At 46.2% G+C, this 13,705-nt stretch overlaps 1 protein-coding gene across 1 annotated transcript; it reads left to right on the forward strand.

Annotated features, from left to right (window-relative positions):
- Positions 1 to 584: 584 nt before the first annotated feature.
- Positions 585 to 6,769, forward strand: LOC115143418 (bactericidal permeability-increasing protein-like). The gene is made up of 16 exons (XM_029683833.2): positions 585 to 776; positions 2,263 to 2,380; positions 2,520 to 2,634; positions 2,806 to 2,937; positions 3,085 to 3,240; positions 3,398 to 3,461; positions 3,551 to 3,611; positions 4,600 to 4,691; positions 4,927 to 5,103; positions 5,301 to 5,360; positions 5,576 to 5,743; positions 5,838 to 5,905; positions 5,986 to 6,028; positions 6,118 to 6,181; positions 6,267 to 6,343; positions 6,465 to 6,769. Exons 1-16 carry the CDS (start codon positions 600 to 602, stop codon positions 6,504 to 6,506), a joined length of 1,614 nt encoding a protein of 537 aa, XP_029539693.2. The 5' UTR covers positions 585 to 599; the 3' UTR covers positions 6,507 to 6,769.
- Positions 6,770 to 13,705: the final 6,936 nt, after the last annotated feature.

A 13,705-nucleotide genomic window follows, 5' to 3' on the forward strand; every position in this document is an offset into this window, starting at 1 on the left:
TACTAAATGGATCCTAAATATTTAATATTTTCAGCCATCTTGAAGTTCTAGTCAAAGAGGACAAGGATGCTGAAATTGAATATTATGTTTTTAAATGTCTGTCTGTCTGTCTGTCTGTCTGTCTGTCTGTCTGTCTGTCTGTCTGTCTGTCTGTCTGTCTGTCTGTCTGTCTGTCTGTCTGTCTCCTCCCTCCCTCCCTCCCTCCCTGTGTGCAGGGTGAGTTCTACAACATTGGGAAGCACCAGGAGCCTCCGTTCTCCTCCACGCCCTTCTCCCTGCCTCCTCAGGACAAGTTTGGCTTCAAGAAGCGAGACCACAGTAATTCTTATGTTCTTGATAAGAGCTTATGACCGAATTATACACTCTACAAGACATTACTTTATTACTGCAATTATTGGTTGGATTTGTATCAAACCTTGTGACCTAGTTCTCAATGGCACTCATAAACATGCCATTGTTTACTTTCTCTTTACTGCATGTCCTGAACAAATCCTTCTCTGAATGATATGAATGGGAGTCTGAAAATATGAATCTATTAGATTTGCAGACATAACTAAGGGAATAGCTTAGATTGTGCTTCTTTGCACAATGTTTGCTCCATGCTCTCTGCATTATTTACAGAATGGGTATCAGTCAGCCCATTTCTCAAGCAGCTCATTCCTGGTTCAGAGAAGTGTATCAAAGGCCATGTGAATCTCTTCTCCTTTCACTCTGCCCTGCCGCCAGCTAGGGAGCGACAACAACAGAAGAGATCCACTTTCTTACCAGTGCATAAGGTAGGTAACTACAGAGTCATGCATACAAAATAGACTGGCCTGTTTCTCTCTGTCAATTTAAAAGTTCTCTCTTTTACAGAAGTGTGTCAGGTTTAGGTGAGAACCCCATTTTATCATTTGTGCTAATATGTACATACTGTAGGCGGAAGTGTTTTGCAGGTATTCGGGGAAAATGTATTGTAGGGTAATTTTATGAAAGCTGTCACTCCTCAATCTCCACTAAGTAAGCAGCCTAGATGGTGGGTTGACATGGACATACAGTGTGGAAATTATACAGTATTTCAAAAGTGCTATCTTTGTCCCTGGGTAGTTGAGAAACTGTCTATATGATTAGCGGTTTTAAACATTCTCCATTAGCGGTTTTAAACATTCTTTATTTGCTCAAGCGAGGTAAAAAAAAAACAAACACAGAAAAATGATTCCAATGGGGAAGCAATCAACAAACAGCTAACTTTCTATAGATACAGACAGTGGTGTAAAGTACTTAAATAAAAATACTTTAAAGTACTACTTCAATAGTTTTTGGGGGTATCTGTACTTTACTATATCTATTTTTGACTACTTTTCATTTTACTTCACTACATTCCTAAAACAAATAATGTACTACATACATTTTCCCTGACACCCAAAAGTACTACATTTTCAATGCCTAGCAGGACAGGAAAATGGTCAAATTCATACACTTATCAAGAGAACATCCCTGGTAATCTCTACTGCCTCTGATCTGGCAGACTTACTAAACAAATGCTTTGTTTGTAAATGATGTCTAAGTGTTGCAGTGCGCCTACCCCTGGCTATCTGTACATTTTAAAACAAGAAAATTGTGTCGTCTGCCTTACTTAATATAAGGAATTGGAAAGTATTTATACTTTTAATTTTGATACTTAAGTATATTTAAAACCAAATACTTTTAGATTTTTACTCAAGTAGTATTTTACTGGGTGACTTCACTTTTACTTGAGTCATTTTCTATTAAGGTATCTATACTTTACACAAGTATGACAATGGGGTACTTTGTCTTTCACTGGATACAGAGTTCCTTGAGAAACACACCAGTCACATGTCTGTGAACCCAAGAAGGTGCCAATGCTCCGTAAAAAGGATTTCAAATATGGGACTTTGTGTCACAAAGTGTTGATGGTATAAGGGAAGCTGCATGCAACAAAACAGGAAGTATTTGTCCATTCTAGAAATTCCCCTGCTCAGTTATAAGATTGTGACAAAATATGGTTTCATTATTGGTCAAAAGAAACCAAGTCAGACGTAGGTCAATATTAGTGTTGAAACTACGTGTCTAGAGCGAAAATCAGTGCAGTGGAAAATAAAGGCTTTACACAAGAAACTGTTCAACCTTAATGTTCCTCCCATGAAAACGGAAGCCTAAAAGTCATAAGATATGATTGTTCCCAATTCTATTCATTAGACAATAAACAATACACCTGTATTGTAATGTAGATATATTATTGTTTGTTCATCTTCCCCACAGGTGACTGCAGTCAAAATGTCTCCATGCTGTTTGTTGGCTCTGTTGGCTGTAATCTCCTTAACTCTGGCTGCCAGCCCTGGAGTCAAGGTCAAACTCACAGACAAGGGCATTGAATATGGTATGTTTGAGACAAGGGCAATAACATTACATGGTTTTAGATCAAGATGAGGCTGTGTATTATGATCATGTGGCAAATAAATGTACTATACTCCTCACAGCCCATTCTGCCTCAATGCCTTGCTCTGTGCTGTCCACAGGTAAACAGATTGGGATGGCATCTCTGCAACAGAAACTTAAGACCATTAAGGTCCCAGATCTCTCTGGAACGGAGAAAGTGCCTCCCATTGGGAAGGTCAAGTACAGTTTGACAGGGTAAGGGAGAACAATGTATTTTACCCAAAAAATACATTGCAGTCAAACACATTGTTAATTGTCTGCTTATCTCATGTCATCACTTGTTGATTATCAACTGTGTTTACCAATGCTGTTGTGTTCACAACATGCCACTATCCTACCAACTATGTACTGTGTTCTAACCTCCAGAATGACGATAGTGAATCTGGGACTTCCCAAGTCTGCTTTGGTACTGGTGCCAGGTACTGGAGTCAGGCTGGCTATTACTAATGCCTTCATCAACCTGCACGGGAACTGGAGGGTCCGATACTTCAGGTTCATGTGAGTTCACGAGGGAGGGTCTGAACACCCGGTGCATCCCCAGGACCAGGATTGAACAAGACTAAAACACTGCACAATTTTCTCTTGGGTCTGCCTATCCATACCCCAAAGGACTCAAACAACATTATTTTCTTGTTAACAATCTAGACAAGACCGTGGCTCCTTCGACCTGACGGTAAATGGACTCACCATCACTGCCGATATTGCAATCAAGAGTGATGAAACTGGAAGGCCAACGGTCAGCACTGTCAGCTGTGTGGCCAACGTGGGCAGCGCCAGCATCAAGTTCCATGGCGGGGCCAGGTACATGGAGTATATAGAGGCACTTAACACTATGCTGTAATTAAAACGTTGTGAGAACACATGTTATAGATTTAGGAATCATCAAACCACAATGTTAAAAAATGATTGCAATGTGGATTTACTTGTTTCCTCAAATGCTTTGGTTCCTGTTTTCCAGCTGGCTTTACAATCTTTTCAAGTCCTACATTGACAAGGCCCTGCGCAGTGCTCTGCAGAAACAGGTGAGGGACAGTGTAATGCCAGACTTCAAACTCAAATTAATCTTGTTCGGTTCTCTTGACAATAACAATGCCTCTGTTTAATATTACAGATCTGCCCCCTAGTGGCTGATGTTATTACTGACATGAACCCACACCTCAAAACGTTCAATGGTAAAACAAGATTTAAAGGCCAAATGCAGCCAGTTTTATATCAAATTATTTCAGGGTAACAATGAAGTACATTATTATAATATATTTATATTCAAATGAACAAAAATAACTTTTAAGCAAACAATTATTTCTCAAGCTAGAATTTTGCTTGGACTGTCTGGGAGTGGTCTGAGGTGGGAGGGGGAAACTGAAAACAAGCTGTTATTGGCAGAGAGGTTTGGAACTCGCTTTGTTATTGGTCTATTAACCAATTTACAGCATGGCGATGTCACAATGGAAAGCCGAATCTCCCGCCCATGCAATCCTGTGTGGATTGTATTTTCAACCAGAAACTATCAGGAAATAACACTGATACATGTTTTAATACTTTTATTAGTGTTTTAATAGTGTTATTTCATCAACTGTTGTACAATATGATACAAAACACAGGAAAAACATAATTTTGACTGCACTGGGCCTTTAAGCACTTGTCCTCATGAACATATTTGTATAAATCAAATCAAATTATATTAGTCACGTGTGCCGACTACAACAGGTGGAGACCATACAGTGAAATGCTTACTTACGTGCCCCTAACCAACAATGCAGTTTTTTAAAAGAATAAGAAATAAAAAGTAACAAGTAATTAAAGAGCAGCAGTAAAATAACAATAGCAAGACTATATACAGGAGAGTACCAGTACAGAGTCAATGTTGAGGTAGAGTTATTTCGGGGGCGGCAGGTAGCCTAGTGGTTAGAGAGTTGGACTAGTAACCGAAGGGTTGCAAGGTTAAATCCCCAAGGTTTAAATCCCCAAGGTAAAAAAAACTGCCCCTGAACAAGGCAGTTAACCCACTGTTCCTAGGCTGTCATTGAAAATAAGAATTTGTTCTTAACTGACTTGCCTGGTAAAATAAATATTTTATTTTATGTTATTAACGTGACAAATTATGGTGTATTCATAGGCTACTAAATGGATCCTAAATAGTTATTTTCTGCCATCTTGAAGTTCTAGCCAAAGTGGACCAGTATGCTGAAATTGAATATTCCATGGTGACATCACCCACCATTTCAAAGTCCTCGATTGAATTCAGCTTGAAGGTAAAAACTTCAGACTCCCAATTTACCTTTCAACGCTACAAACATATGTGCTCAGTAAGGTGAGATGTCAATTCTCCCTCTCTCTCTGTCTTCCTCTCTCTCTCTCTCTCTCTCTCTCTCTCTCTCTCTCTCTGTATCCCTCTCTCTCTGACTCTCCCTCTAACTCACTCTCTGTCTGTCTCTCTCTCTCTCTCTCTCTCTCTCTCTCTCTCTCTCTCTCTTTCTCTCTCTGCAGGGTGAGTTCTACAACATTGTTAAGCACCAGGAGCCTCCGTTCTCTCCCACGCCCTTCTCGCTGTCTCCTCAGGACAACAACATGCTCTACATCGGGGTCTCTTCCTTCACCCCCAACTCTGCAGGCTTTGTGTACAACAATGCTGGAGCACTCAGCCTATATGTCACAGATGATATGGTGAGTCTGAATCTGATTCCCATCTACAGGGAGTGAGGTTTAACATAGTCCCATCTGCCTCAGGGGTGAGGTTTGACATAGTCACATCTGCCTCAGGGGTGAGGTTAAACATAGACCCATCTGCCTCAGGGGTGAGGTTTAACATAGTCCCATCTGACTCAGGGGTGAGGTTAAACATAACTGTTTTCCCCCGACAGATCCCTCCTAGCTCTCCCATCCGTCTGAACACTGGAACGTTTGGAGTCTTCATTCCAGAGGTGATACACCAGACTATTCTACCTCCATATCATATGACTTCATTTGTTTAGAAAAAACAATCTATGAAATTAGTTTGGTTTTAGTGTCCATCCAGAGATGGAAATTAGCCTTTTGTTCAAACACATTTACTCTGTGTTTGTATCTAAGAGAAGATAAAGTTAACATTCTTCTCAGGATTAACAGGATTAAAGAAAGATGATGTGTGTTGTTTCAGATAGCGAAGCGTTTTCCTGGAATGATGATGAAACTGCTGGTGAAGACGGTGAAGGAGCCCACCATCTCTCTTGAGCCCAACAACGTGACAGTCCAGGCCAGCGGCACAGTGACGGCCTACGCCATCCAGCCCAACACCACGCTCTCTCCCCTCTTTGTCCTCAACATGGTCAGTCAGTCTGTCAGTCACTCAGGAAGTAGAATACTGTAGCTTAGACTGTGAGAGTGATAATTAACTCTACAAGCTTTCTCTATCTCTGCAGGAGGGTAGTGTCAGCGCTCAAATGAACGTGACTGGGGTGAAGCTGGCTGGGGCTATCACTCTGAACAAGTGAGTATGATTGGTGCAAAAGGGGAAAAAAGCCCTTCAAACACTGACCAAAGTAAATTAATAATGTCTGCTTTTCACAGAATTGAGATGACATTGGGAACTAGTTATGTGGGACAGTTTCAGGTAAGAATTATATTTTCAGAGCTTATGACATGCATATAACTTGCTAACACTGAACCACTGAACCTAAACAATGAAATTATATCAAACAGGTTCAACCCCTTGACAACATCTTCCTGATGGTTCTGAAAGTGGTTGTGATACCTAAGGTCAATGGTGAGTGCTTTATTCCCATGTTTATGAATATTCATTGTTTCTGCACTGATTGGCCACTGGAAAACCATGTGTTTGTATCTTATAGCTCGCCTAGAGAAGGGTTTTCCCCTGCCCACTATTGGAAATATGAACCTTATCAACACTCAACTGCAAGTCCTGAAGGTACAATCAGATATTTAAGAGCTCATTGCTTCCTACATCTCTTCTCATGTCCAATAGCTCTTATACTGTATCCAGTGTGTGTCCTATATTTGACAAACTACTGTTGCTCTTCTGCCTCCAGGACTACATGCTGATTGGGACAGACGTTCAGTTCACAGGATAAGTGCCATGTAAATCCCAGTGCAAGTCATCATTAATCGATGATTGATCATGTATCAAATCATAAATCAAATCAAACCAATGAGACATGTAATTAATGTTTGCAAATCAAATCTATTATACTGTACATATATACTCTCAAACAATGCACCACATTTTGAAATGAAATACTGTATCTTCCAATCTTTTCAGTATTCCACTACTATTCAATGTTGTAATTTATATTGAATACATTTGTATAAATAAACAAATATCAGTAAAGCTTTATTTTATTCGACAACAATCTTCTTCAGTCTTCAGTCTGTTGTCTCTGGTTTGAGGTAACATCTTTGCCCATCAACTGCTGGCTTTATAACGAGCTATGCCCACAAAAAGCCAGCAAAGCACTGCTCAGCACCGTGGTGCCACAAAGGATGTCCACTCCACACTCACCTTCAGGGTACACAGGACAGAGGACCAGAGGACTAGACACTGTGTTGATGGGTCAAACTGAAGCCAGTTGTCCGTCATGGTGATGGTCAGATAGATGTGTAGCTGTGTCACTCAGAGAGGTGTGGCTGAGGGCTTGGCCTCTCAGGCTCTCGGAGTTGGTTGATGTTATCTGTATTCGAGACCAGTCAGTCACAGTGCAGGAACAGAGCAGGTCTGAACATGGTGCCCCAGTGATGATGGTGTCTCATAATCCCTATAAAAGCACTCATAAGCCATTATAAGCACCTGAAATGGACATGAAATGAAACATTTGAATCAAATCAAAGTTTGTCATATGCGCCGAATACAACAGGTGTACTAGACCTTACAGTGAAATGCTTACTTACAGGCTCTATCCAATAGTGCAAAAAAGGTATTAGGTGAACAATAGGTAAGTAAAGAAATAAAAACAACAGTAAAAAGACAGTGAAAAACAGTAGCGAGGCTGTATACAGTAGCAAGGCTATAAAAGTAGCGAGGCTATATACAGTAGTGAGGCTATAAAAGTAGCGAGGCTATATACAGACATTGGTTAGTCTGGCTGATTGAGGTAGTATGTACATGTAGATATGGTTACTTTCATAGAGTATAATTGAGAGAGAAGTATTTTTTATTATTATTTATTGAATATTCGAAACATACAATATACCTGCAGTGAAGCCACTCAATAACTACATCATACCAGTCATCCAACAGATTCCCATTCAGAGCGACACACACAAGCATCCAGGTTCAATGCCCTGCTCAAGGGCATGTTGACCAATCTACCATCAGGCCAAAAAACATGAACCCGAACCCTCCAAGATCCCCCCCACAGTTCCCCAATAGCTGTCCCTCAACCATTCGACAGCTAGTAAAAAATACAATTCATTCCATTCCCCACCCCAAGATCCCCCCTATGCACCAACAACCAAGAGAATGAACCCCCACCCCAAGATCCCCCCTATGCACCAACAACCAAGAGAATGAACCCCCACCCCAAGATCCCCCTATGCACCAACAACCAAGAGAATGAACCCCCACCCCAAGATCCCCCTATGCACCAACAACCAAGAGAATGAACCCCCACCCCAAGATCCCCCCTATGCACCAACAACCAAGAGAATGAACCCCCACCCCAAGATCCCCCTATGCACCAACAACCAAGAGAATGAACCCCCACCCCAAGATCCCCCTATGCAACAACAACCAAGAGAATGAACCCCCACCCCAAGATCCCCCTATGCACCAACAACCAAGAGAATGAACCCCACCCCAAGATCCCCCTATGCACCAACAACCAAGAGAATGAACCCCCACCCCAAGATCCCCCTATGCACCAACAACCAAGAGAATGAACCCCCACCCCAAGATCCCCCTATGCACCAACAACCAAGAGAATGAACCCCACCCCAAGATCCCCCTATGCACCAACAACCAAGAGAATGAACCCCCACCCCAAGATCCCCCTATGCACCAACAACCAAGAGAATGAACCCCCACCCCAAGATCCCCTGTGCACCAACAACCAAGAGAATGAACCCCACCCCAAGATCCCCCTATGCACCAACAACCAAGAGAATGAACCCCCACCCCAAGATCCCCCTATGCACCAACAACCAAGAGAATGAACCCCCACCCCAAGATCCCCCTATGCACCAACAACCAAGAGAATGAACCCCACCCCAAGATCCCCCTATGCACCAACAACCAAGAGAATGAACCCCACCCCAAGATCCCCCTATGCACCAACAACCAAGAGAATGAACCCCCACCCCAAGATCCCCCTATGCACCAACAACCAAGAGAATGAACCCCCACCCCAAGATCCCCCTATGCACCAACAACCAAGAGAATGAACCCCCACCCCAAGATCCCCCTATGCACCAACAACCAAGAGAATGAACCCCCACCCCAAGATCCCCCCAATGCACCAACAACCAAGAGAATGAACCCCCACCCCAAGATCCCCCTATGCACCAACAACCAAGAGAATGAACCCCCACCCCAAGATCCCCCTATGCACCAACAACCAAGAGAATGAACCCCACCCCAAGATCCCCCTATGCACCAACAACCAAGAGAATGAACCCCCACCCCAAGATCCCCTATGCACCAACAACCAAGAGAATGAACCCCCACCCCAAGATCCCCTATGCACCAACAACCAAGAGAATGAACCCCCACCCCAAGATCCCCCTATGCACCAACAACCAAGAGAATGAACCCCCACCCCAAGATCCCCCTATGCACCAACAACCAAGAGAATGAACCCCCACCCCAAGATCCCCCTATGCACCAACAACCAAGAGAATGAACCCCCACCCCAAGATCCCCCAATGCACCAACAACCAAGAGAATGAACCCCCACCCCAAGATCCCCCTATGCACCAACAACCAAGAGAATGAACCCCCACCCCAAGATCCCCCTATGCACCAACAACCAAGAGAATGAACCCCCACCCCAAGATCCCCCTATGCACCAACAACCAAGAGAATGAACCCCCACCCCAAGATCCCCCAATGCACCAACAACCAAGAGAATGAACCCCCACCCCAAGATCCCCCAATGCACCAACAACCAAGAGAATGAACCCCCACCCCAAGATCCCCCTATGCACCAACAACCAAGAGAATGAACCCCCACCCCAAGATCCCCCCTATGCACCAACAACCAAGAGAATGAACCCCCACCCCAAGATCCCCTATGCACCAACAACCAAGAGAATGAACCCCCACCCCAAGATCCCCCCTATGCACCAACAACCAAGAGAATGAACCCCACCCCAAGATCCCCCTATGCACCAACAACCAAGAGAATGAACCCCCACCCCAAGATCCCCCTATGCACCAACAACCAAGAGAATGAACCCCCACCCCAAGATCCCCCTATGCACCAACAACCAAGAGAATGAACCCCCACCCCAAGATCCCCCTATGCACCAACAACCAAGAGAATGAACCCCACCCCAAGATCCCCCTATGCACCAACAACCAAGAGAATGAACCCCCACCCCAAGATCCCCCTATGCACCAACAACCAAGAGAATGAACCCCCACCCCAAGATCCCCCATGCACCAACAACCAAGAGAATGAACCCCCACCCCAAGATCCCCCTATGCACCAACAACCAAGAGAATGAACCCCCACCCCAAGATCCCCCTATGCACCAACAACCAAGAGAATGAACCCCACCCCAAGATCCCCCTATGCACCAACAACCAAGAGAATGAACCCCACCCCAAGATCCCCCTATGCACCAACAACCAAGAGAATGAACCCCACCCCAAGATCCCCCTATGCACCAACAACCAAGAGAATGAACCCCCACCCCAAGATCCCCCCTATGCACCAACAACCAAGAGAATGAACCCCCACCCCAAGATCCCCCTATGCACCAACAACCAAGAGAATGAACCCCCACCCCAAGATCCCCCTATGCACCAACAACCAAGAGAATGAACCCCCACCCCAAGATCCCCCAATGCACCAACAACCAAGAGAATGAACCCCCACCCCAAGATCCCCCCAATGCACCAACAACCAAGAGAATGAACCCCACCCCAAGATCCCCCTATGCACCAACAACCAAGAGAATGAACCCCCACCCCAAGATCCCCCAATGCACCAACAACCAAGAGAATGAACCCCCACCCCAAGATCCCCCCAATGCACCAACAACCAAGAGAATGAACCCCCACCCCAAGATCCCCCTATGCACCAACAACCAAGAGAATGAACCCCACCCCAAGATCCCCCAATGCACCAACAACCAAGAGAATGAACCCCACCCCAAGATCCCCCAATGCACCAACAACCAAGAGAATGAACCCCACCCCAAGATCCCCAATGCACCAACAACCAAGAGAATGAACCCCCACCCCAAGATCCCCCAATGCACCAACAACCAAGAGAATGAACCCCCACCCCAAGATCCCCCAATGCACCAACAACCAAGAGAATGAACCCCCACCCCAAGATCCCCCAATGCACCAACAACCAAGAGAATGAACCCCCACCCCAAGATCCCCCCTATGCACCAACAACCAAGAGAATGAACCCCCACCCCAAGATCCCCCAATGCACCAACAACCAAGAGAATGAACCCCCACCCCAAGATCCCCCAATGCACCAACAACCAAGAGAATGAACCCCCACCCCAAGATCCCCCAATGCACCAACAACCAAGAGAATGAACCCCACCCCAAGATCCCCCTATGCACCAACAACCAAGAGAATGAACCCCACCCCAAGATCCCCCTATGCACCAACAACCAAGAGAATGAACCCCCACCCCAAGATCCCCCAATGCACCAACAACCAAGAGAATGAACCCCACCCCAAGATCCCCCAATGCACCAACAACCAAGAGAATGAACCCCCACCCCAAGATCCCCCTATGCACCAACAACCAAGAGAATGAACCCCACCCCAAGATCCCCCTATGCACCAACAACCAAGAGAATGAACCCCCACCCCAAGATCCCCCAATGCACCAACAACCAAGAGAATGAACCCCCACCCCAAGATCCCCCCTATGCACCAACAACCAAGAGAATGAACCCCCACCCCAAGATCCCCCTATGCACCAACAACCAAGAGAATGAACCCCCACCCCAAGATCCCCCTATGCACCAACAACCAAGAGAATGAACCCCCACCCCAAGATCCCCCCAATGCACCAACAACCAAGAGAATGAACCCCCACCCCAAGATCCCCCTATGCACCAACAACCAAGAGAATGAACCCCCACCCCAAGAATGCACCAACAACCAAGAGAATGAACCCCCACCCCAAGATCCCCCAATGCACCAACAACCAAGAGAATGAACCCCACCCCAAGATCCCCCTATGCACCAACAACCAAGAGAATGAACCCCCACCCCAAGATCCCCCAATGCACCAACAACCAAGAGAATGAACCCCACCCCAAGATCCCCTATGCACCAACAACCAAGAGAATGAACCCCCACCCCAAGATCCCCCAATGCACCAACAACCAAGAGAATGAACCCCACCCCAAGATCCCCCTATGCACCAACAACCAAGAGAATGAACCCCCACCCCAAGATCCCCCTATGCACCAACAACCAAGAGAATGAACCCCACCCCAAGATCCCCCTATGCACCAACAACCAAGAGAATGAACCCCCACCCCAAGATCCCCCTATGCACCAACAACCAAGAGAATGAACCCCCACCCCAAGATCCCCCAATGCACCAACAACCAAGAGAATGAACCCCACCCCAAGATCCCCCTATGCACCAACAACCAAGAGAATGAACCCCACCCCAAGATCCCCCTATGCACCAACAACCAAGAGAATGAACCCCCACCCCAAGATCCCCCAATGCACCAACAACCAAGAGAATGAACCCCACCCCAAGATCCCCCAATGCACCAACAACCAAGAGAATGAACCCCACCCCAAGATCCCCCTATGCACCAACAACCAAGAGAATGAACCCCCACCCCAAGATCCCCCTATGCACCAACAACCAAGAGAATGAACCCCACCCCAAGATCCCCCCCAATGCACCAACAACCAAGAGAATGAACCCCCACCCCAAGATCCCCCAATGCACCAACAACCAAGAGAATGAACCCCCACCCCAAGATCCCCTATGCACCAACAACCAAGAGAATGAACCCCACCCCAAGATCCCCCAATGCACCAACAACCAAGAGAATGAACCCCCACCCCAAGATCCCCCAATGCACCAACAACCAAGAGAATGAACCCCACCCCAAGATCCCCCAATGCACCAACAACCAAGAGAATGAACCCCCACCCCAAGATCCCCCCAATGCACCAACAACCAAGAGAATGAACCCCCACCCCAAGATCCCCCAATGCACCAACAACCAAGAGAATGAACCCCACCCCAAGATCCCCCAATGCACCAACAACCAAGAGAATGAACCCCACCCCAAGATCCCCCAATGCACCAACAACCAAGAGAATGAACCCCACCCCAAGATCCCCCTATGCACCAACAACCAAGAGAATGAACCCCCACCCCAAGATCCCCCAATGCACCAACAACCAAGAGAATGAACCCCACCCCAAGATCCCCCAATGCACCAACAACCAAGAGAATGAACCCCACCCCAAGATCCCCCTATGCACCAACAACCAAGAGAATGAACCCCACCCCAAGATCCCCCAATGCACCAACAACCAAGAGAATGAACCCCACCCCAAGATCCCCCAATGCACCAACAACCAAGAGAATGAACCCCCACCCCAAGATCCCCCCAATGCACCAACAACCAAGAGAATGAACCCCACCCCAAGATCCCCAATGCACCAACAACCAAGAGAATGAACCCCACCCCAAGATCCCCTATGCACAACAACCAAGAGAATGAACCCCACCCCAAGATCCCCCAATGCACCAACAACCAAGAGAATGAACCCCACCCCAAGATCCCCAATGCACCAACAACCAAGAGAATGAACCCCACCCCAAGATCCCCCTATGCACCAACAACCAAGAGAATGAACCCCCACCCCAAGATCCCCCTATGCACCAACAACCAAGAGAATGAACCCCCACCCCAAGATCCCCCTATGCACCAACAACCAAGAGAATGAACCCCCACCCCAAGATCCCCCTATGCACCAACAACCAAGAGAATGAACCCCACCCCAAGATCCCCCAATGCACCAACAACCAAGAGAATGAACCCCCACCCCAAGATCCCCCTATGCACCAACAACCAAGAGAATGAACCCCACCCCAAGAT

The sequence above is a fragment of the Oncorhynchus nerka genome, linkage group LG15 (genome assembly GCF_034236695.1).
Source record: "Oncorhynchus nerka isolate Pitt River linkage group LG15, Oner_Uvic_2.0, whole genome shotgun sequence".
In the NCBI taxonomy this organism is placed as follows: domain Eukaryota; kingdom Metazoa; phylum Chordata; class Actinopteri; order Salmoniformes; family Salmonidae; genus Oncorhynchus; species Oncorhynchus nerka.

Bases quoted from the DNA above. Each gene is read 5' to 3' on its own strand.
- LOC115143418 (XM_029683833.2), top strand. From the start codon at position 600: ATGCTCTCTGCATTATTTACAGAATGGGTATCAGTCAGCCCATTTCTC. The intron at 3,462-3,550 runs GTGAGGGACAGT...TTAATATTACAG, and splicing joins GCAGTGCTCTGCAGAAACAG to ATCTGCCCCCTAGTGGCTGA. The intron at 5,906-5,985 runs GTGAGTATGATT...TGCTTTTCACAG, and splicing joins GGGGCTATCACTCTGAACAA to AATTGAGATGACATTGGGAA.